Source organism: Cygnus atratus, chromosome 11, assembly GCF_013377495.2.
Source record: "Cygnus atratus isolate AKBS03 ecotype Queensland, Australia chromosome 11, CAtr_DNAZoo_HiC_assembly, whole genome shotgun sequence".
Lineage (NCBI taxonomy): Eukaryota > Metazoa > Chordata > Aves > Anseriformes > Anatidae > Cygnus > Cygnus atratus.
Genome location: NC_066372.1, coordinates 21,940,480 through 21,963,849, shown reverse-complemented (window position 1 = coordinate 21,963,849; position 23,370 = coordinate 21,940,480). Strand labels below are relative to the sequence as shown.

At 44.4% G+C, this 23,370-nt stretch overlaps 1 protein-coding gene across 4 annotated transcripts in view; it reads right to left on the bottom strand.

Annotated features, from left to right (window-relative positions):
• Positions 1–23,223, bottom strand: part of TP53BP1 (tumor protein p53 binding protein 1) — a 49,180-nt gene extending 25,957 nt beyond the window's left edge. The window contains exons 1-12 of one of the 4 annotated variants that reach the window (XM_035568902.2): positions 23,115–23,223; positions 21,778–21,867; positions 19,933–20,059; positions 14,023–14,225; positions 13,634–13,704; positions 12,896–13,057; positions 12,343–12,424; positions 11,992–12,137; positions 10,221–10,341; positions 6,847–6,938; positions 5,589–5,836; positions 3,333–4,587 (exon numbers count right to left, since the gene is read on the bottom strand). In XM_035568902.2, coding sequence (XP_035424795.1) covers positions 3,333–4,587; positions 5,589–5,836; positions 6,847–6,938; positions 10,221–10,341; positions 11,992–12,137; positions 12,343–12,424; positions 12,896–13,057; positions 13,634–13,704; positions 14,023–14,105 — 2,260 coding nt within the window. In that variant the 5' untranslated portion in view covers positions 14,106–14,225; positions 19,933–20,059; positions 21,778–21,867; positions 23,115–23,223. Of the gene's footprint in view, positions 1–3,332; positions 4,588–5,588; positions 5,837–6,846; positions 6,939–10,220; positions 10,342–11,991; positions 12,138–12,342; positions 12,425–12,895; positions 13,058–13,633; positions 13,705–14,022; positions 14,226–14,328; positions 14,619–19,932; positions 20,060–21,777; positions 21,868–23,114 lie in introns of those variants that run through there. The other 3 variants (XM_035568900.2, XM_035568899.2, XM_050712929.1) reach the window with 3 other exon arrangements.
• Positions 23,224–23,370: the final 147 nt, after the last annotated feature.

Sequence of the window (23,370 nt, the reverse complement as noted above, 5' to 3'; positions counted from 1 at the left end):
CAAAATAATCTAACAAAGAGATTGGTATTATTGGTCCACAGAGTATCTAAAACCCTGGCAATGCAGATTTTGTGCACAGCCTCCAAAGTCTGATACTGAATTTTTTTCCCCTAATTTGAAAAATGAATCACGATTCAATCAGACCTCTTTTAAACAATAGTGAAAGCTTTCCCTAAATCTCATTGAAGTGGCAGCCCCCAAACTTTGTAAAAGAATTTGTGTATTCAGATGTATCCCAGCAACATACCCTAAGTCTGAAACTGATGACACTACTGTCTCAGTTGACAAAACAAACACTACACCAAATTGCCTCCAGCATGCCATTTGCTTAGCGCTTGGTTCCCCATGCAAACAAAGACCTGAAGTCAGAAAATGCATGAAATCATTGCATTTCTGGTCAACTGAAACACTCTTCTTTCTTGCTCAGCAAGAACCAGAATTTTGTTATAACGTTCTGAAAGAAACTGTTTGTCGCTAGTTCTGGGATGTTAAAGAAAGCAAAACCAAAAAACACTCAAATGTTTCATTGGTGAAACCGCATTCAGAAGAATGGGTGCAAAAGTTACATCAATTAAATTGATATGATAGCTGGTATATTAAACAGTGCTCAAAAATACAGACTGATTCATATGAGTTCATTATTGAGAAAGTGGAGTTCTTAAATCTAAGCAAAGAGATCAGAACCCCTAAAGCAAGGGAATTTTTATATGACTAAACATATACTTAGCTCATAATAAAGCAATCACTGTAGAAGTGTTTCTCACATGTCAGTGATATTAAAAAGCTATGGCCACAAGGCTCCATGCTGCTTGAAAGTAATTTGAGCTTCATTTTGCTTTAAAATAGGTCAACAGATATTAATAGTAAAGTCCAGCTTGAAAAATGCTATCCTTTGCTGGAAATCTCTCCAAAACTGGTGATATACATAAGCATTCAAATCTCTCTTCTCTACCCCACTGTAATCTAACTTTTACAGATATGAATATTTACCTGTCACTTGTAACTTACAACGCACGATACCTTCATCCTATTTGTGAGTATCTCAAGTTTTTGTTGCCAGACAGTTCCACACTATTAAACAGTTTTTTGGGGGGTATTTCCCAAACTTGTCAGAAAAATTGGTATTAAAAACACACAAGTATTACACTCAATCCCTTTTCATCCAAATCTCCATCTAGCACTTCAAAGTCATCTCACCTACGTCTGCTCAGACATAAAGAAGAAAGCTCTTCATCTTGTTCCTTTCTGAAATCTGCCATTTTGACCTTTCCAAACAGGATCACATGTTCCAGAAGTCAGCACGGTTCAAGGTCACAAGAACTGAAGAAAAGGGGAGGGAAGCATATAAGAATGCACTCAAAAAGCTATCAGGAAGAAACAGCCAAAGCTGTCATAAATGGCAGGATCAGTTCGTAAGCGGAAAAAGTAAACAAGTAGTTCAGAAAATAGCAAAAAATATTGGACTAGTGAGACTGATCAGAGAAGTTTTGAAGAAATATATGGGTCTTGATAAAAAACAAACAAACAAACCTTAAGTTGGCAGAGGACAAAAGTGAGATATCCCTCACTGACAAAGCACAGATCTCTCAGTGACAAAGAACAGAAAATTGCTCAGACCAGTTATCAACTCTGAGTCCATAAAGGGAAAAGTAAGACTAAACATTAGGAAATATGAGCAGTATTTACACTAATTTCTCAAAATAAAAACAAGAAAACATTGAACAAAGCTCTGAAGAACAGACTATAGGACTATACTACAATACCACAACCTTCAAGCGCTAGGAGCGATTCAAATCTAGTCCACGGCTGTTTAGGTTCCATAAAACAAGATCACAGACTGGTCAATCTGAATCTACCAGGTGGTTCATAAACATCTTCCCTGCTGAACATCTCATTTAACTTAAACAGCACTCCGCAATTATATTAATCTTCTACTGTACTATAATCGAATGACTTAGATAATTCAGAGCATAAGCTACCTAAATCAGTGTAAAGACTCAAGTAAACATAAACTAACATACTGGTCTGCTCAGATGTAAAGACAACAATCACCTATTGAGAACTAATGTTTCCAGACACTCAGCTTTCACAGTCACCAACTTCAGGAGACAGGAAGTTACCTACTGCCATCACAAGATGGGGAAAACTCTCTCTCCTTCTTCTCTCTGATCCTGCAGTTTATAATGAAAAGTTACATCACAAAAATGTGTATGATTTAATACCAAATAAAACGCTGTCTTCTATTATTTTCTCATTTGAGGAGTACAGAACTGTTTTAAAACAGAGCCAACTAAGAGGCAAAATCTCCACAAAACTCAGGTACAGCGTTCCAGATTCCTTAACTACACAACAGCAAGTTAAAGTGGTTTCAACGCTGAAATGAAACCACAGTAACATTATAAAGAGTTCATGTCTCTATTCAGACAAACACTTTAAGGCAGCATTGTTGGGGTTGCTCCCTTTCATTGTTTCCAGACACTTATTTCCCATCCTTGACCAGCAGTTATGCATAGCTGCATGGTAAAACAATTCAAAGAAAAAAAACAAAACAAAACAAAACACTTTTCAATCTGTTGTTGGTTAAGCTTCAGACAGAACCATTCCTTATTCTAGCTCACTTCAAAAAATCTCGTCCCAGATTAAAAAGAAAGGGGAAGGGGGGGAGAGGGGGATACAAAAGGATACATGAAAAATAGGTTAGACTTCTCTCAATTTTGACTTTGCTTCATGACAACGCCTACTGAAGAGCAGCTTATGTGAAAATAAAAAGCATTCAACTTAAAATTACTCAAGATAAATTTGCTATATTAATGTCTAGCTTAAAGCTGCTCTGTACGTCTCCACAAAGAAAATCCTCCTCTGAGAATGAAAGGAGAAAATAAATAAGTAAACAAACAAACAAAACAGTAAGGACACCTAAAAGGGAAGTATAGACTACCACAGACCCTTTTCCTTTCAAGGACACCGCTATTGTTGCTTCAGGAAAAAAAAAAAAAAAAAAAAAAAAAAGCGTTACAGAAATCTGTAAGCATTGCCAAGGTCAGAACGCTCCAAGTTTTCAATGTTGCTCAGAGTTTCTACCATAAAACAGCAAGTGGGTGTTAGGAGCATGAATTACTTTTTATCACTTTTGCCTGCAGCAGTGCTGCAACCATGAAAAAGGGAATGGCACCTTACACACGTGACAATAACTTGCACTGCTGCTCTGAAGATAGGCTGTTCAACATCCATTCAGAACCAGCGCTTCCCGAAAACACTGAGGACTGTACACAGCCTCCTTGACATTATTCAAAGTATACACACCTACGAACTACTAACCTAAATTCACTTACCATTGGAAGGACTGGGAGACTTAGCAGCTACCCTCTCCTGTGGCTGCATCTTCTCGTCTTGCTCCAGATTCCTTGTCATAGCAGTATCCTCTGTACTCTTCGGTATACAATTCTCCTGCTGAGCCACAAGCACGTCAATCCCTTTCTCCTGCAGTGGCGTTTGATTCTCCATTTTCATTGCCTGGTCTAATTCTGAACCATCTGGGTAGCTTTTCACACACAATGCCACTTCTGATGGAATGTCAGTCTTTAATTTAGGGAACAAATTGTTGTGTTGTTCCATTAACTCCCCTACAGAAGGCTTGGACAAAACTTTACTGAGCTTTGGCATGTTTTCTGAAGCAGCTTTAGAGGACAGTTTATCCATGTTCTTTGCCTCTCCAATGCCAAAAGTACAACTTTGTAAAGTTTCTTTTACACAGCATTCTGGTCCAACCTTTCCTAATTCTTCGGTCTGATCAGACAATTTTTTGCTATTTTTACAAGAGCCACCAGCAAAATCCACTTCCATGTCTTCATGACTCTGTACCTCCCTTTCAAGAATAAACCTCTGAGAAAGGGTTATGTTAACAAGAGACTCATCTTCGTTTATTTGCTTCTCTTCTACTTGCAGCTCTTCTTCTTGTTCTTCACATTGAGTCTCAGGAACTGCCTCAGGTTCAGAAGTCTCTTCCAATGGATAACCCTCAGACTGTGCTTCTCCGCCCTGAGTACAGGACAAAATCTCAGGCTGACCAGACTGATCTTCAGCAGCTTGACTTCCAGAAATACACCCGTGATCTTGATGAGCTGTGGGGGCTAATGACTCATTTCCTGCTTCACCTGCACTAACTAACTGCATTACAGGCTTTCCTGCAGTCTTTATACCCTCTTTTTTTGCTTTTTCACAGTTCTCAGAGAGGGCTTGATGGCCTGCATCCAGTCTCAGTTTTGTGTTGTCGTTCTCCACAGAACAAAGGCTCAAGTCTGAGGCCTTGCATTCAGGAACCTTCTGTACCTGTGAGGTTTCACTATCTTGGCTAGTTTTCAGAGAGCCTGAACTGACTTCTGCTTTTGTAGACTCGCTACATTCACTTACAGAAAGGATCAGATTACAAGACTCAGAAGCCTGTGGCACAGAGTCCCCCATAGGCACCTTTGACAAAACATCTGTGGTTCCAGAGAGGTCTCCTGGTAAGCACGAACAGGTTAAAGCAGCAGTTTTTTCTTCTCCTTCATGTCTCTTCTCTGGGCTCTGAGTTGGAACAAAAATATCCTAAAATAAAAAAGTTGCATACTGAACATCAGGTTATCCCAAATTGGGCTGTTTATTATTTCTAGAAGATGATGCTAGATTACAGAGCAGAACAAGCTCAGCACAAACCTATGGATTAAAACAAAGTTTTTTGTTTTTTTTTTTTTTTGTTTTTTTATCCATTTAAATGAGTGCTAACTGTCACACTCTTGCTACGAGAAATTATCATCATTCATTACTTTTCAAGTACCTCTGCCAGTCAGACATGATCCTTGGCTCACCTTTCCTACCACCAAATCATGAAGTACAGGGCAAGTATGGCAAATCAGTAGCTATTCTCAGTCAAACAAACAAGGGTTCTGGGAAGATTCTCTATAATAATTATATTAGCATGAAGACCACTTTCAGATAAGGAAAAACTCTGCCTCAACTACTGAAGTCTCTAGTTCAACCTGTATTTTCTGCCTTAATTTAATTAAATTCGCTATATTGAGCTATAAAGCCACCAAGTGTCTGTTAAATCCCTTTGAACAATATTAACTTCCAGAATCAAAAAGCAAACAACAGATGGTAAGAATAAGCAACTTAAAAGAAATTTGCACTAAGTGAGTTCAAGCCTTGTTCAAGCCTTCTCCATGACAAATAATGATTAAGTCTATCTTTGTAGAAGTCTAGTTTCTGACACAGTTTGAGATGCAGAATGTCTGGTTCAGCATGAGAAAGTAGAAGCCTTTCAAAGAAAGGAAGAAAAAAAGTACAAGGAAAGTTTTTAGTGTACAATAAAAGACAACAAATCTACACTCAGTAACTCACTATGCCCTCTTAAACTGTTCTGTATTTTCTCTGCAGGATAAACTGCCACACATATAGAGAAATATCGTCAACATATAACTGTGACTGGTAGGAACAGAGAAGATCATGACAATCAGTTTAGTAGGGAAACCCCACACAGAACCACAGAGGTTGGCTCAAAAACGCATTTTCTGCAATACCCCCACGGAAAAGTCAGAAAAGATATTTACATGAACCCTCACATGAGAGAACTCTGGTTGTGATGGTATAGGTAAAGATCCAGGAAAGAAGGCTGGGGCACTCTGGGACACTGGAGTTGAAGCCTGTGGGAGGACAGAAGGTCCTGGTGGGATACATGGGATAGCTATCTCCACTAGCGCCTCTTCCCTCTGCTGCTCCTGCATCAGCGCCTCTCCCCTCTGCTCCTCCTGTATCAGCTCTCTTGCTTGTGATGGGATAGAGATATCCATCTGTTCATCTGGATTGAAAGAGCAGAAAATAAATTACTAGCAGATCCCTATGTTGTACCTACTTTCCAACATTCCATTAAGAGACTTTTATCTGCAGTGGTTTATGCAACTCTATCGTACTTTAATGGGTGAACCTGAAATCTTGGGGGGGCGGGGGGGGTTAAAAATAATAAATAAATAAATAAAACTAACAAAATTATCTGTATCTTTAAATGAACAGGGTGAAGGGTTAGGGAGAGTTCATGTAACTATTTTGCTATCAAAGGTCTAGAATTTCTACAATTAGAAAAAGGTATCTAAAATTTATACAAATCATTCTCTGAGGAGAGGTTTTTGTTTTTTTTTTTTTCTTTTGCTATTTCTATTACAATGCAACCAAATTCAGACCCCACTAACTAAACATCTATTCTAAAGGTACTTCAGATTTTGTGTAGCAAATGAGATGGCAATCTCACAGAAAGGAATGGTGATTTATACTAGAAGTCTATGGATATGTTAACCCTGACAGCGAACGGGTACTTAGATAAAATGTGCAAGAACCAAGGTATCATACAGAACAAGCTGTCTTTTGGTATGACCTTCTAGAATACACACATGTAACATATAAAAGCTTTATAAAATATTGTATTAGCCATTTCAGTTAAGGTAAGATGACTTTTATGATCCAGTTCTCTTTCCTACTGCCCTAACAGCATATATTTAAGACATACCTACCTGTAGCAAAAGAATGGCTTGCCCCTAAGAAAGGAGGACAATGGCAAGAAGCACTCTTTTCCATATGAAGTTTTCCTCATCTTTCGTGTGAAGGAAATTTTATCGTGATAGCTATGCAGGAAATACCGACAGCATATTGGGATCTGAATCACAAATACAGATCTCCCTGCATCTACCTCTTTCAGCATTCTCAATCCCACTTTACACTTTAAGTGTAATTTAAACAAGTTTTGAAAAGGCTAAAGGCTCAAACTAAACCACGGAGTACAGAAACAACCACAGGTGAGTATGCGGAAGACTTTACCTTTTGCTTGCTCCTGTTCAGTAGGACTGCTAGGGACGAGAGCATTGGATCCAAAGGCAACAGGAGATGGAACAACTAGGCCTGAAGAGCCACTGCAGAAAAAGAAAAGGTAACATGGAAAAAGAACATGTATCACTAGAAAACTGATTAACTTCTCCTCAAATGTAGATCTGGCTTGTCACATTAGGAGTCTTCTCACAAGAGCGTGTCAGGTGTTCTCTAGCAAAGTCTTGTGCCTTTTTTTTTTTTTTTTAGTTGTTTGAAAACAGAAGTGCTGAGGTATTAACAGGCCAACTCCTGTCCTTACCGTTGCCATCAGAGTGGATCCAAAGAGTGTTTATCAATATGGTGATAGGTGCTTTATATATATAAATATATAAAGACCTGAGAAATGGTCATTGACCACACAAGCATCATTAGTTGATATCCCTGTTGACTGGAAACTGGCAAATGCTGTCACAGTTTTAAGAAGGGTGGTCCATTTAAGACAGGCAAGAAAGAAGACCCTGGTAATCACAGGCCTGTCAGTCTCACTTCAGTGCCTGGTAAACCTATGGAAAAAATATTCTGGGAGTTATTGAAAAACAACACGAAGGACAATGCAGCCACTGGTCACAGCCAACATGGATTCACAAGGGCAAAGTCCTGCTTAATTAATTTAATTTCCTTTTATGACAACATTACCCACCTCGTTGACCAAGGGAAGGCACTTGATGTAATCCTTTTGGATTTCAGCAAAGCTTACGATATTGTTTCTCACAGTATCCTTCTGGACAAAAAAGTCAAGCACACAGCTAGATAAATGCATAATATGATGGGTGAAAAATCGGCTGACTGGTCAAGTTCAAATGGCTATAGTAAATGGAGTTACATCAGGCTGGCAGCCGGTCACTAGTGGGATTCTCCAGGGCTTTATTTTGGGGCCAGTTTTCTTTAATGTTTTTAAAAATGATCTGGATGCAAGACTCAAAGGTATACTAAGTACATTTGCAGATGATATTAAATTAAGAGGAGCTATTGACTCCCTTGAGGGTAGAGAGGCCTTGCAGAGAGATCTTGACAAATTAGAGGCCTAGACAATCACCAACCACATGAAGTTCAACAAGAGCAAGTGCTGGATTCTGCACCTGGGACAGGCCAACCCTGGATATACATACTGACTGGAAGACGAGGCTGGAGAGCAGGCTCAGGGAAAGAGATCTGGGGGTTTTGGTTGATGGTAAGTTGAGTATGAGTCAATGGTGTGTCCTGGCAGCCAAAAGGGCCAACAAACCCAGCATTGCTAGCTGGTCGAGGGAACTGACTGTCTCGCTCTGCTCTGGTGCAGCCTCAAGTACTGTGTGCAAGGTTGGGTGCCACAACATAAGGAGGTCATAAAACTATTAGACGGTGTCCAAAGGAGGGCAACAAAAATGGTGGTGGGTCTTGAGGGGAAGACATGAGGAACAGCTCAGATCACTTGGTTTGCTCAGCTTAGAGAAGAAGATACTGAGGGGCAACCTCATTGCAGCCTACAACTTCCTCACAAAGGGATGCAGAAGGGCAGGCAGGTGCTAATCTGTTCTCTCTGATGACCAACAACAAGACTTGAGGGAACAGCATGAAGCTGCACCAGGAGAGGTTCAGGTTGGATATCAGGAAAATGCTACTTAGAAAGAGAGGAACCTCACCACTAAGAGGTTGGTCAGGCACTGGAACAGGCTCCACAGGGAGGTGGTCACAGCACCAAGCCTGCCAGAGTTCAAGAGGCATTTGGACAACAATCTCAGACATAGGGTTCGATTTTTGGATGGTCCTGAGTGAAACCAGGAGTTGGACTCAATGATCTTTGTGGGTCCCTTTCAACTCAGGATGTTCTATGATTCTACACTATAATTGAGGAAGACAAAGCATTTATTTGAGCTCTGGCTAGGAAATGATGATTAGAAAGTCACCTGACAACACACACTTAATGGGAAATTGAGGAGACTAGACTCTGTCACTGCCTGCAACAGCATTAGCTAACGTATCAGCCATGGCCTGGTCATCTAACGCAGTTATTTTGAGAGCACCTCCTTGCTCTCCACATTGTACAGTATGAAAGAGATAAATACAGATAATTGCTACAGTGTATTCAGTCAACTTAGAGATAAATAGTGCAGTAGCTGAGAAAGTACAAGTGTCAAGGGCATGGTTTTAAGATAGGAAAGACAAACACACACTGATAATGTGTGTGACAGGGAAATTGGAAAGTGAGGATCCACCGGGGGGGGGGGGGGGGGGGGGGGGGCGGGGGGAGTAGAGAGAAAGGAAAAATCTTCAGGCTTCATTGTTGTGGGCTGGGTGGGGGGGAAAGTGTGGGAACACCACACTGAACATGAAGCAGAGAATTCTGGCCAGTGTCCTCAAAAGAACAGTCAGCAATTTAGGTTCAAAGGTCACAGAGACCTTGCCAGAACACAAGCTGAACTGCTTTCTGCTTTGACAACTTCCACCTAAGACCATGCACATGCAAGAAGAGGAAGTAGACAACAGAGAAAGAGCCAGCACCAACTGTGAGACAGCAGAGCAGGGCAAAAAGTCAAAGGCAGGAGAAAGTACGTAATAATCCAGTATCATTAGAAAAAGAAAAAAGAAAAGTCATCACAACAGGGTAAGTCAAAGAAAGAATTACCAACAGATAGCTGGTGCTGGAATAGAGCTGATAACCCCAGTAAGAATCTTGTTGAGGCAAAACAGTTAAGCAAAGAGCTCTTTTCAAGAGTTAGAGCTTCTTTTCAAGCTAGAAGCCGCAACTTCGTTCCCTATTCAATTGTACATACCCCTTTATTCAGTGAACATAATCAAGGACACCCCAGTAGCAAGATGTGAACTCTCTCTCCTAGACTACACGCTCTCCTAAGCACTTCCACACAATTTCCTTATGCCACACACACATTCAAAATCGAAAGAAAAGATCTCTGAGTTCTAACAACAAAAATGCACTATCATTCACTAGACCAGAACTACGGTGACCTTCAAATAACACAGAGCTCATTCCTTTTGCGCATAATGCCCTCTCAAATACATCTTCTCTGTAAGATCCGCTTATTAACAATAAAATTTTCTATACTATAACTGACACTATAATTAACTATAAAACTACACGTTATAATCTGTAATACCTGTTCAAATCAGGCAAATGGAAACTTGAGAACTCTATTCAACTATGTGCCAGCTCCAAATTGCAAGGTACAAACAGGTGACATGGAGCCCAAACTAACTTAACTTGCTTTTCTTGTACAAATTAAGATAAACAGCATCAGCAGTCTTTGAATAAAAGAAAGAATGGTGGAAATGGTACAGAAGCTATTGCAACATAGTTTTGTTTTTTTGGGGGGCTTTTTTTTGCTTACGTGGAACGACTCTGCTGTACAAGAGATCCCTGTCCAGAGAGCTGCAGGAGGTGCAGACTGCGGGCAGGGGTGCATGCCAGAGAACTTCCCTCTTCCACCCTGGTTACGGGACAGCCATTCCCTGCAACAATTTTGAACAAAAGGAAGTAAGATTAGAAATCTGGCCATTAAACAAGTTGATTAGAAAATTTTGAGGAATGATGTACACCTTACTGTAAAGTCACAGCCTATCCTTGTCTACCTTTTTCACACAAAGGTGGAGAAGGACAGCATATGGAAGTTCAGCATGTGAAATGTGAACATCATACAGTTCAGATGACAAAGGTAGTTTATAACTACAGAATAGATTTTTTTCAGACCAGAATATACATATCTTTGTACTTGGTAATTATAAAAGAAAAATCCCCAATGGCTCCAAAATTACTCCCACTGCTTCAAAGACATCATGCTGACCACAGATTCAATTTCAGTAAGCAGTTACTGAACCTTCTGGGTACAGGGAGTTCACACACGAAAACACTCTAGTATAATCACTGTTGTACGCAAATTAAAGCTAAACAAAAACCATTAAGTGAGACTTAATTTAGCACATGCTTTGTAGGCTGTGACAAACTTCCCTGTCAAAACTATTTTCTAGACCTATAACAATCAGGATTGTTAAGAACCCTACTACTTCTTCACTAACCTTTTAATTATGGATCCCAAAACCAGACCTAGACATCCTCCTACCGTGACATACAGTGATGACCTCTCTCATGATGCTATTTCATAATCTCTTCTCTTTCAGGAAAGGAACACTAACCTAGGTGGCAAGTAAGATTGACTGAAATCATGGTAATATTTTGGTTGCAGGGTGCTGTCCACCAATGATGCTCAGTGATGCTCAGGAGTAAGGTGGAAACTACAAGAAGGATATTGAGTTGCTAGAGCATGTGCAGAGAACAGCAACAAAGCTGGTGAAGGGACTAGAGAAAACAATGCTTATGAGGAGCAACTGAAGGAACTAGTGTTGTTTAGTCTGGAGAAAAGGAGGCTGAGCAGAGACCACATCACTCTCTACAACTAACTGAAAGGGGACTGTAGTGAAGTGTGCATCAGTCTCTTCTATCAGGGAAGAAGTGATCAGACATGAGAAATGGCCTCAGGTTGCACCGGGGAGGTTTAGATTGGGTATTAGGAAGAATTTCTTCATGAAGAGTGGTCAAGCTTTGGAATGGGCTGCCCAGGGAAGCGGTGGAGTTCCCGTCCCTGGAGGTACTTAAGAGACATGTGGACATGACACTAAGGGGCATGGTCTAGTGATGGGACTCAACAGGTCAGGTTGATGATCGGACTTGATGACCCTGAAGGTCTTTTCTATGTTTTGCCCAAGTTACCCAACATAAGAAAGCCTACAGAATTTGCCTACAGCATTTATCCACACTTTAGATTGTGTGCCACTACGAGGCATGAGCATCATTATTACCAGTTTCAGAAGATCTTTTTATTATTATTACTTTTGTTCTTCAAGGGAGACAAGAAAGGAAAGGAAACATATTTAACAAGCAACTGTCACTGTTCTATCAAGAAGTGACATTTAGACACTGCTCCATAGTCCAGTGAAAGAAGTTGTGGCCTTTCATTTCCAAAGTGTTCTCAATTGTATTTGAAATTATGTGAAAAGTACTCACAGCACTCCACACCCTAAACACTACACAACTAAAAATATCAAGCAGGAATGATTATGATGACCTCTGGGATGGACATTCTTGCTCTATTTGTCTATTGTTACCTGTTACATTATTCTCAGGAAACATCTCTTCCTGAGTTGACAAGATATCCAACTCCTCATGACAAATACCAACGGATTTCTCAGTTTTAAGTGGATCAGAGACAGGCATTTCTTTCGTGGTACCTTCTTCTGCTTCCTGCAGAGTTCTGGGAAAGCAAGACAGTCACTGACCTGAGAAACTCAACATATCAACTGCAAAACTGTAAAGTAAATTTACTGGAATAGACAAAAGCTATGCACTTCTGTATACCACAGTCAGAAAATGTGAAAAAATTCAGAAGTCAAAAAACACACACAAACCAACTTCTAGAATTTCAGCAAAAGAAATACAAAGAACAGGGACTGTTTTACCTTTCAAACTCCTCTGGCTGGCTCTCCAAAGCAGCATGCGTTTCTATGCTGGAGACAATTTCCCTGTTATGCACATTCGGTTCTAGCAAGGTAAAGAAAACAACGAATGAACATTTGTCACTCAGAGGTCAACTGGATTAATACAAAGAGAGAAGCACGTGTAGCTCTGTAAGTTATGTATGTATATATAAAGACAAATTTTATATGAAAAAGCTTTAGTATTGAACTATCAATAGAACAAAGAAAAGGATGGAATGAGGTTTCTGCCAGGCATGGAAGTCAGTATCAGATTGTCTGAATGTTCTAGAAATAAATTTGGAAAGATAGGTTCCAGAATCAATGACAACATTTGTGAAGCAACAAGAAAACAAATAAACTAGCCCAAAGTAAAGACAAGACAAAATTCTATTCAACTATGAACTGTGAACTCATTGTTGCACACTACCAATATGGTATTCAGAGAAACGTAACATCTATTAGTTTAAAAAGAAAAAAAAAAAAAAAAAGGAAATAACAGAGCAACAAAAAGACATCTAAGATCATTTTCACATACCATCTTTAGAATCACTCTTTGCAGGTCTGGAAGAAGATGGGATAGCAGCTCCAGAGTGAAACTGATGCCTAGCATCTTCTTCATTGGGCACAAAGTCACTCTCAAAGTCCTGGCTCTGTGAGAGCTCTAGAGCTCCAAAATGCAGCTGTGACATGCCTGTATCTAACATCAAACATCCATAAGTAATATATGTAGAAAAAAAAAAAAGCCAATTTTGCCACAGCAAAAGATATGCTAAGATATTGCCAAAGCCCCAAATAAACTAACAGACTCTCAATTCAGCTGTACCAATTAAAACTATAGTAATAGTACAGGGACAGCGACCATTACATCCAAAACCAGTGTTAACTAGCAAGGTCTTATATAATGCCATTGTGTACTACTGTATATTTGGATACCAAAAATTAATCCCGATAATACAGATTCTGTCCCTGAAAGTCCTGTGATGACAACCACTATGCCAGTTATTTCCTCTGCCATAGAAAGGCTCCATCTCCTAGTGGTCACCATGCATATTCTAAGCCATCCCTTGTCTCCAAGACCCTTGGTAACAATGATATTAAGTCCTCACAGATTTTCAAGCTCCAAAGCATACAGACCAGCTTCTGGAAAAAGATGCCAAATTCTGACCAATTGCAGGCATGACTACCCTGGTGGGACAAGTGAGGAAACAGAACTGAAAGCTACGCAGAACACTGATCAGATTCACCACCCAGAGACCTGAAACGGAGAAGTTACCTTCTACACATGGCGAGGTAGGACAGTCCTCAACATCGCTTCCAGCTCTTTCTCCAGTCTTTACAAGGGCACTGCAACAGAAAGACTTACTCACTTCGGGGGTTCCCGCGGGCTGCCTTCTGACAGCCCGCTGGTGCCCCAAGGAGCTGCTTCACGGTGGCAACGAGCCCGGCTGCTCCCAAGCCCGCCGAGACGCGCAGCCTGGCACGGGGCCAGGCCCCGCGCGGCTGCAGCGCCGGAGCCCCCACGGACCCCGCTGCCGCCGCCCGTGCTGCAGGCCGCTCACGGCGCGCGGCCGCCATTTCATCGGGCGAGAACCCCCGAGGGGGCGGCCGGCAGCCGGCGCGCCGCGCCTCGCCTCGCCTCGCCTCGCCCGGCCCGGCGCCCACCTGCTCTCGCCGCCGGGCGACGGCACCTCCTCGGCGACGCGGCTGCGCGGGCCGGCAGCGTCCGGGCGGGCAGGGCTCTCCATCGGCTCCGCAAGCACGGCGCCGCCAGCGCGGCCCCGCGCCTCGCTCTCACCTGCGGGTCGCTCCCTGTCCGCCCCGCCGCCCGCGGGTGCCCGGCTGCCGGCAGGGCCGCAGACGATCTCCTGCAAGACAGGGGCACGCGTCGCGTCAGGGCCGGGTCGTGCCGGGCCGAGCCGAGCCGAGCCGAGCCGAGCCGGGCCGGGCCGCGCCGCGCCGGGCGCTCACCAGCACGGGGCTCGGGCTCCTTCGGACCGGCAGCCGGCGGGCGAGCACGCCGAGGCAGGCCTGCTCCGCGTCCTCCTCCGGGCCCACGCTCTCGGGCTGCGAGTCCGCCACGATCAGGCAGGGCGTGCCTTGCTGCGAGAGGCCGGAGTCCGGCTGGCTGCCGCCGGGATCCATGCGGGGCGTCGTGGGAGCTGCAGCGCACGGCAGAGCCCAGCCGCCGCGGCCCTACGGCGCCCGCCCGCCGCCCCGCGCCACGCTTTCCGCAGCCGCCATCTTGCAGCGCGCGGATTGGCGGCGCGCAACCGGCCCGGCCCACCCCGCGCCGCCGTTCCGAGGGAGGTGCCGTTACCAGGGAGACGGCGGCTCAGGAGCCGCGGAGTGGGGGGGGGGCGCGCCGCGCAGGGACCCCGCCGAGGGCGGGAGCGGCAGCGTATGTGGAGATGCCCCGGACCCCGCTCCCTTCAGCGAGAGGAGCCGCGCACGCGGCCTCTCCGTGAGAACCGGGGAGAGGGAAAGGGCGAAGGCAGGAGAGCAGGCCCGCCGGAGCCCCCCCGCCGAGCACCCTTTGTCGTTACTGGCACGTGAAAGCCCGGAGCTCCTCCAGGTCTGGCACAGACGGGAACACCGCTCACCCCAGACAACCATGATTTTCTATGTAAAATTTTAGGCACCCTAGGAAAGTGAAATATGATTCATTTTCCTGCATTAATACCGACAGGTGGCAGTTACTGGACACAAATTTTGCGCACAAATTAAGACCACGTGGTTGTCTTTCAGCATTAGATCTAAACTTTTTGCTAAAAATTAGTTTGAACAGACTAATTCAAATCCTCTTTTGCAACTCTTCTTTTTTACTCCTGCATCTCTGCATATTTTGTAGATGAGAATTCTATATATTTAAAAATCTGTTGTAGAACCAAGAACAAAGATGACTGAAAAATAATACCTGGCCTGGAAAAAACTGTTAGTATTCAGAATTATAGACGTGAAGTTGCACATGGTAAAACCCTGAAAATAAGAGTTCATGTTAACAAATTTTACATGTAATGTGAAATCCGAGTTTGGACACTCATGTTAAGAATGTTAAATGAGCTAAAAATATTTACAGTTCTCACAGAGGAAGGATGCTTTAGTGGCTGGCTGTTCTTCTCCCAGAAGATGCTCCTTTAGCACACATTAAATTGTGTTATTAAAGCTTTTTCTGATATACTAGCTTCCAAAATATGTACTACTTTGGATAGTGTGAAGTTTGCCCTGATGCTGAAGCACACCATGAGGCCTCTGACTACTAAATCCTTTTGAAAGCTGAAGTTGTTGATAGGTTTTTGCTACCCATCTGGAGAAGCCAGAGTTCATCTTCACAAAATGCTTTATCCCAGGGACCCAAAAAGGATACCAGGTTCCTCAAAGGACAGTTAGCAGTCTATGATCCCTAAGCGGCTCGGAAGTTTTAGAATGGGCTCTTGCAGTCTGTTCAATTTCTTTCATGCAGAATTCTGCCTCCATCAGACTGAAAGCATTTCAGATGGTCTTCCTTTGTGCTTACTCTCAAAATTAAAATCGTAAAATTCCACAATGTTTTGGTGAAGTAGAAAGTCAAGCTGCCTTCTAAAGAATAGGTATTTAGCATGAGCCCTCATCTTTGAGGAAAGTTTGTGGTACTCCACTACTGATCCCAGCTGGACTTACTAACGTTTCTAAGCTTGCTACTGTGTTCCACTTCAGTGTATATGAATAAGCTCCTTTTCTTATAGATAGAATATTACACAACTGTATCTTTCCTCACATCATCTTTTCCAGTTCTATCATGCCAGCAGCTCTTTTTTTATTAGCTTTTCCTAGAGAATACGTGTTCTTCATTAGAGCATTTGAAATGTCTACCTAAGCCACGTCCTTCTTCAAAATCCAGAACTTCATCTGAAGGTGCTTTTACAGTAGATACAGTTAACGCTAACAGGGAGGGAAAGTCAAAGGAATTGCATTGTAACAACAGAAGTACATGTGAGTGGACAGAATTTATCTCTGGAAAGAAAAAAAGGGCAGAAAAACAAAGAATGGATCTTGAGAAACAGACATCAGTAAAACGGTAACTGGCAGGAGGTAAGATCTTACGCCACAAACGAAATTACAAAGAGATGGCAGTCTTTACTAAAGGCACAAGTGCAAACTATCTTAATACAAAGAAAGGATAACCCTGTACGCCATGGGAAACTGATTTGACTCAGGTATGACATGAAAACATAGAGGAAATCATTCTGGCTTTTGTAAAAGATCAGTGTAAAAGAATGTCAGAAGCATATAGGGACAAGAATTAAAAAAGCAAAGGCCCAAAGATAGAAACAGTCCAAGAGCAAGAAGAAAATTATTTTATGGGCATATTAGCAGGAAAACAACAACCAAAAGAACCGTTCGTCTGCCATTTTCTGAGGGGATGCTGCTGGGTGATCAACGTCATGAAGGCTGAAGCATGTACTGCTCTTCTCTAAAATGGCCATCAGAGAACAGGAGCTAGCTCAGTTAAAAAACAATGACAATGGCCAAGACTTGACCCCTGAAGCCAGGATGAAACTTATTAAAGAGTGCTTATCTAAGCCAGATACTTTAAAATCTGTTGATTTTTCATTCTAAAACATGTTGTCTTAGCAGTTACCTTTTGGAACTCCTGGAGGATAATGGGGTATCTGAAGACTAGAAGTGTCAAATGTACCAGTCTCTCAAAATTCCTTTAAGATCTCTGAAAACTTTGATAACATATCAAACAAATTACCTGTTTGTACCTAGAAGGTAACAAGGAGATGAGTTAGCAACCAACATAGATCTGTAAAGACAAAGCATATAATACCTGATTTATTTTCATGTCAGAACAACAGGCCTTACAGACAGAAGAAAAGTGGAAGAATAGCAACTTGACTATAGTAAGACTTTTAGCAATATCTGTACGGGGTGATCATAAGCAAAAAAGGGATGCATACCTATGATGAAATTTCAGTAACATAAATATAAAACTTACACTTTGACATTGATTCCATGTCAAAATGTAAGTTAGAATGAGGGTCCAAACATAGATGTGCTATGAAGGGATGAAAGACACGGACAATATGTCCTTGTTGGAGTTGTTCTTGAACCAACTCCTGCAGCGCCGCGACCTTATCTCTTGTGAGCGGCCATTGATCCACCCATATCGGTGATTCCCTTTTCCATGCGAGATGGAGTGTCAGTCGCTCATCAATGGCCGCTACTGAAAATTTTCAGGGGAGGAGATGATGAACTTACATTGTCCCATCACATCTTACCCATCAGGCTGATGGGGATATTAGTAATGTAAGGGCATACTGTGCACGTAGTACCTTCTTGGGTTTTTATAGTAAGCATCGTGGCACTCTGAAAGGTGCTTGACATTCCTCCCACTCCGACCAATCTGCCTGTGGGAGTTGTCACGGGCCAAGCAGAGGGCCAGTCTTTAATAGCAATGACGGTAATGTCCACTCCAGTGTCCACCAGCATCTTGCATTGACTGGAGTGTGGGTGCTCAGAGTTATTCCAAAGTAACAGTAAGCGTTGGCCGATGCTGGGCTATGTTGGCAGCCCAAAACGCCTTGGGGAATCCTGTTGACCCGAATCCTGCCTCTCCCCTGATAGCGTCCACAGCCTTTGGTACTACTGCTCGGAAAAGAATCAATCGAGCAATTCTAGTTCCCTTTGGTATTGACAATGGTGGAGACAGTGTCCAAGCCATAGCTTGGATTTGTCCATTATAGTCAGCATCAATTATCCCCAGCAAAACAAACAATCCGGTCAAAGTTATACTTGATCGTCCTAGCAGCAATGCACTACAGCCATTCCCAATTGGTCCTCTGACGTTCAGTGGAATTTCATGAACGTGAGTACCCCGCAAGGTGGTGTCTGTTACTGTGGAGACATCCACTCCGGCACTCCCTCTGGTTCTGGCTGAGGGGGTGTCCACGGTGGTAACCGTGGCAGCGGGGCTGCAGGCGGCGCGGGACCCTGCGTTAGCACTGCATTTGGAGCCCTCCCTCACGGGAGGTTCCTCCTTTGACCGGGGCCGGGGGTGCTGGTGTCGCCGCGCGGCCCCGCCCCGCGCTCCTCCTCCCGTTTCCCCGCCGCGGAGGCAGAGGCTGCCCATCCGCGTTGTACTGAGAGCGGCATTGGCTCGCCCAGTGGCGTCCTTTCCCACATCTGGGACACAAAGTGGGCGGAACTGCCGGCGAGTTGCCCCCTTGCCCACGCCGAGGGCATGCGAAGACTAGGTGGCTCGGGTCCCAACACCGATAGCATTTTTTCTGACCCTTGGGGTCCTGACTGATGGTTAGTGCTGCTGCAAAAGTGGACGCCAGCGATTCGGTATGATGCTCGATAGAACCCACTCGGTTACATGCCTCTATCATCTGAACTAGTGTTGTATTCACGGGCAGAGACTGTAGCACCTTTTTACAGTTGGTATTTGCGTTTTCCACCGCTAGCTTTTGTAGCAAGGCGTCTTTTGCTTCCCAATTGTCAATCTCCTTATCTAATGCATCGTGAAGCCGATCAATAAACTGCATGTATGGTTCAGACACCCCTTGCTGGACCTTTGTAAAGGACAGCGTGGGCTTCCCGGTCTCTGGAATTCTTAACATTGCCTGGAGGGCCACGGTCGCAGTCAGCCGGAGGATGTCTGGATCTAGACGTGCCTGAAGGCGTGGATCCGCCATCGGGTCTGTACCCATCAGTTGAGGTATACTGGCTCCGAAAAGCGGATCCCCCAGCTGCCTTTCTAAATTTTGGAGCGCTGCATGTTTGCACAAATCTCTCCATTTCTGTTCCCATAATAATTTTTGTGTCGGAGTTAATATCATCGCCGCCATTTGTCATATGTCAAAGGGGGTTAAAAGCTGTCCCGTCATGACATTCTCCAGCAGGGACTGTGTATACAAGGCCGATAACCCGTAAGCGGTCACCGTCTTACACAGTTCTTTAATAAGGTCCCACTGGAAGGGGTTCCAGTCATTTTGCCCATGATCCTGACCTTGGACTGGAAAATTGAGCCCTGTGCCCCCCCCCGTCCTTTATTGCTTCTCTCTGAAGTTGTTTCCAATGATCTCGGGGGTCAAAGGGACCCCCCGCAGGTGGCACCACTGGCCTTGTGGGCAGCGGCGCTGGTGGCGCTGACCACCACGGAGATATTGTCTCCGCCTCTGTTCCCAAGTCTGTCAGGTTTACTTTCTCTGGTGGTACGCAGTCACCACTTTTTATTTCACCCGCCTGCGTAGCCTGAGCAGCCGCTGTCTGTACCCTTTTTTCCGCTTGCCATGATCTCAATGTCTCAGTTACTAAGCGCCAGGTTGTCATCACCTCAGCAGCAGTTGTATCTCCCCACAAGGCAGCGTCCCATATAGTTTTCCCCGCGTTTTCCCAAGTTTTTACATCAAATGCCGCCGAAGCTGTTGCCGGGGCCCCATCCTTTGTAAGAACTTTAGCGATAGTTTCATTTTATACGGGTCATATTTCACTCCTCTTTTTACCAGGAGTTGAGTCAATAACTTAACTATTGCCTCCTCCTCGGCCGATAGATTAGCTCCCATAGTTAGTGCCCCAGCTGCTCACCTGCTTTTCGAGGTGATGTCCCGGGATTAAAGCCGCGGTCCCGCCGTCAGCTTGAGTCGTTTGGCTGGGGCCCCTCCGGATGCTTCTCTCAGCGTTGCTCTCTTCCCGATCACATCGGGGTCACCATCTGAAGGGATGAAAGACACAGACTCCCGATGGCTCTTGAACAGGAGACGTTTATTGCAATTTTCCTCCACTACATATACTTTTCCCGTAGCCCCAGATGCTGTTCACGCGCCCGAATCTGTCATACAATTGGTCAGAGACACTCAGGCACACGCCTCAAGCCAGCCAGCAATTGGCCACTGTGCAAAGCTCATCTTTAACACTGCAGCCAAGTTATTTATCTCAACCTTGCTCAAGTTTTTGTTTCTACCGCTTACTTCCTCATTATCTCTAGTTCAGGGACGTGTCAAACAGCGTAAGGCTACTTGCGAATTCCTTCCCCGCAGTGCTACATCACAAGTAGACCTAGATAGGCACTGATCTGTACATACCTTGCTCACATAAAGGCTTTGCTAAAGCAGTGACTGACTTGGTCATTATGGATGGTATGGCTGATAGCCGAACTGACTGCTTAACAGCGCTAACAGTGTCAAGAGTGCTCAAGATATGCAGTCTTGTTAAAGTGCGTAATAAGGATATATCTATTTATATCTATTAAACACAGTATGGTCTTGTGTATAAGGATGGTATAAGCATAGCCTGATGGAGTTGCAGATGGAACACAAGATACAAGACAGTTAGAAACACAGCTGGGATCTAACACAATGCTGCTTATATTGGCAGAACTTTACAGGTTGCCCAGAGAAGCTGTGGATGCCCCATATCTGGAGGTGTTCAAGACCAGGTTGGATAAGGCCCTGGACAACCTGATCTAGAGGGTGGCATCCCAGCCCATGGCAAGGGGGGTTGGAACTGTTTGATCTTCATGGTCCCTTCCAACCCAAGCTGTTCTATGATTCTATTCTGTTCAATGTTTTCTTTATTTATCTTGGTTATAAAATAGCAAGTACACTTATTAAATTCACAAGCAATGCGGAACTGAGAGGGACTCTGAGAAGTAGAAGAAAAACTAAATAATGGTCCAGAAAATGGACAAAGTATGATGCAGATAAGAACAGCAGTCAACAAAAGGAAAGAATGGACAGCAAGGTCATAGGGGATGGTAGTGCCTGACAAACTAATGAGTCAGTGGCAAACTGCTGCTAAAGAAAAAGGTGCAAACATCATGCATCATACTTCTATATAGTATGCATATGTTAGATGTGTGAAATAATTCTTGTTCTCTACACTGGTAAGATCTAAGCTAAGTATTACGTCTCGCGTGAAGATTGCAGATGAAGAGGTTTTCCTAACAGTCTTCAAACAGAAAAGTTGATAGCAAATAATTTATTTTTCATATTCATGGTTTAGAGGAGAACTGCGAACAGGTTTACAACAACTGCAAGTAGGTTTAAATTAAACAAAATTTGAAGGAGAAAGAAGTAAAAATGTTTAAAAAGGCTAATGAAGCTCTGAAAATTATGCAGTCTCTAACATTTAAGACTTTTTTTAAACGTAGTAACAAACAGGTATAGTTGATCTTGGTCTAAAACAGGAAGTTGGACTCACTCATCTCCGGGATTCCCTTTCAGCCTCATTTTTCTGCAGTTCTAACCATTTGCATAAAACAGGGTGGAATACATGTGAGGGCTCAGTCCTGGTAGTCAAATTAGTAAATGCCAAATGTGAGTATGAATTTTAAAGTTGACTGCACATATTTTGCATTAAATCTGTAATCTTTTTTCCATCTTTTTTTAAGCTCTGAAGAAAAGCAACCTGCTTTCTTTACAATGTACATACCTTCGATCTAAATATTCCCCCCTCAGTTTGCAGACTGCCTTTTTTTCTGAGTCTTATCATAAATTATGAATAGGGTGTGTCCACCTTCACCTGAGAAAGAAGATAAAAGAGTAAGATTAATCTTTGCTTATTCTCCCTTCAAACAAAACACATCCAACACAAGACTTTTGATGAATGAAGTTACGAAGGCTGATTTTTCATATTCGGAGTATTTTCTCTGAATTTCTTGTATCTTAGAGAATTTGCAATGGACAGTTGAAGCTATAGTTTATTTTATTCTGAGCATTCCTTTCTAACATAGTCTACTAATTGGGATGAACAAATGAGAACCAGGTCTCCTAGTACTCATAATTTCTTTCACTTTGAATCTATTTCTCTGTGTCTCAGAGCAGCCTCAGGTCCTATCCTCAGATGAGGATAGTATTCAGATGGAGAACACCGAATACCAGATCCTGATTTCAAGTGAGAGTTAGATACATAAACTAAGGTGCCTAATAAGATGCCTAGGCTTACTAAAGGACTAAGGGTGTTAGCTGCCTTTGAAAATCTAAGTTTAAGTATCGTACTGTATTATCACAGTTGCTATTGTTCACAAGGGAAAAACATCAAAAAAAAACCTAACTGGCCGATTTCTGTACAAATTATCCTTTGCTCTACTAACCTGGGAGTAAACACTGCATAGTATACAGCATTCTCAGGGCCTGTGAGTCCAATGGCAACTAAGAACGCCTGGTATGCTACAGACCCAGAGGTCACTAAGGGCTGACGTGCTGTTTAACATGGAAGATGCCTGGAGCTAACTGGAACCACTTGTTCTCATTTGCGCTTACAGCTGACCCGGGGCAACTGCAGAGGCAGAGCAGTCACTGCCATCTCCACTTGCACGTCCCAAACTTCGCTGCTTGCAGCGAGCGCGAAAGCCCTCCTCCCGGCCAGAAGACGGATCTCCGCACCTCCGCAGCCGGGCAGCCGCCCCGGACCTGCCCCCGAGCAGGGCGCATCGCGCCCACGCCGCGACCCGGCCGCGTCCCCGCCCCGCGCCGCCCCACCGGTGCGGCGGCCAGGCCCCAGCGCGCCCCCCGACCCGCCGTCGGAGCTCCCCGGACGAGACCTGCGCAGCGCCCCGAGCCGCAGCGGCGAGGCCGTCCGGGGAGGGGCCGGGCCCAGCGGCGCCCCGAAAGCGCCGCCGCGGGGCTGCCCCGCGACTTCCGCGCGCTTCTCACGCCCGCAGGGACGGAGCTGCCCCGGCCGGAGCACAAAGGACAAAGCGGCCGCGAGCGAAAGGGGGCGACGGAAGGGGGAGGCCGCGGCGCCACCCCAGCCCCGGCCGCCTTTACCTGGTCGCAGCCGGGAGCCCGCGAGCGGGGCCGGCGTCGGCGCTTCGGTCTGGGGCTGAGGCGCTCAAGCCACATCCCCGCCGCCGGCTGGACCCGCCCCGCTGACATCAAGCGGGCGGTGAGCGGCCGGGCCACGCCCGCCGTCCGCACCGAGGCTTTGGGGCTTTGGGGCTAGAGCCTGGGGCGGCCGGAGCGCTCAGGCGGGCGGCGGGGCCCGCCCGGCCGGCCCCGAGGCCGGGAGAAGCGGGGCCCAGCC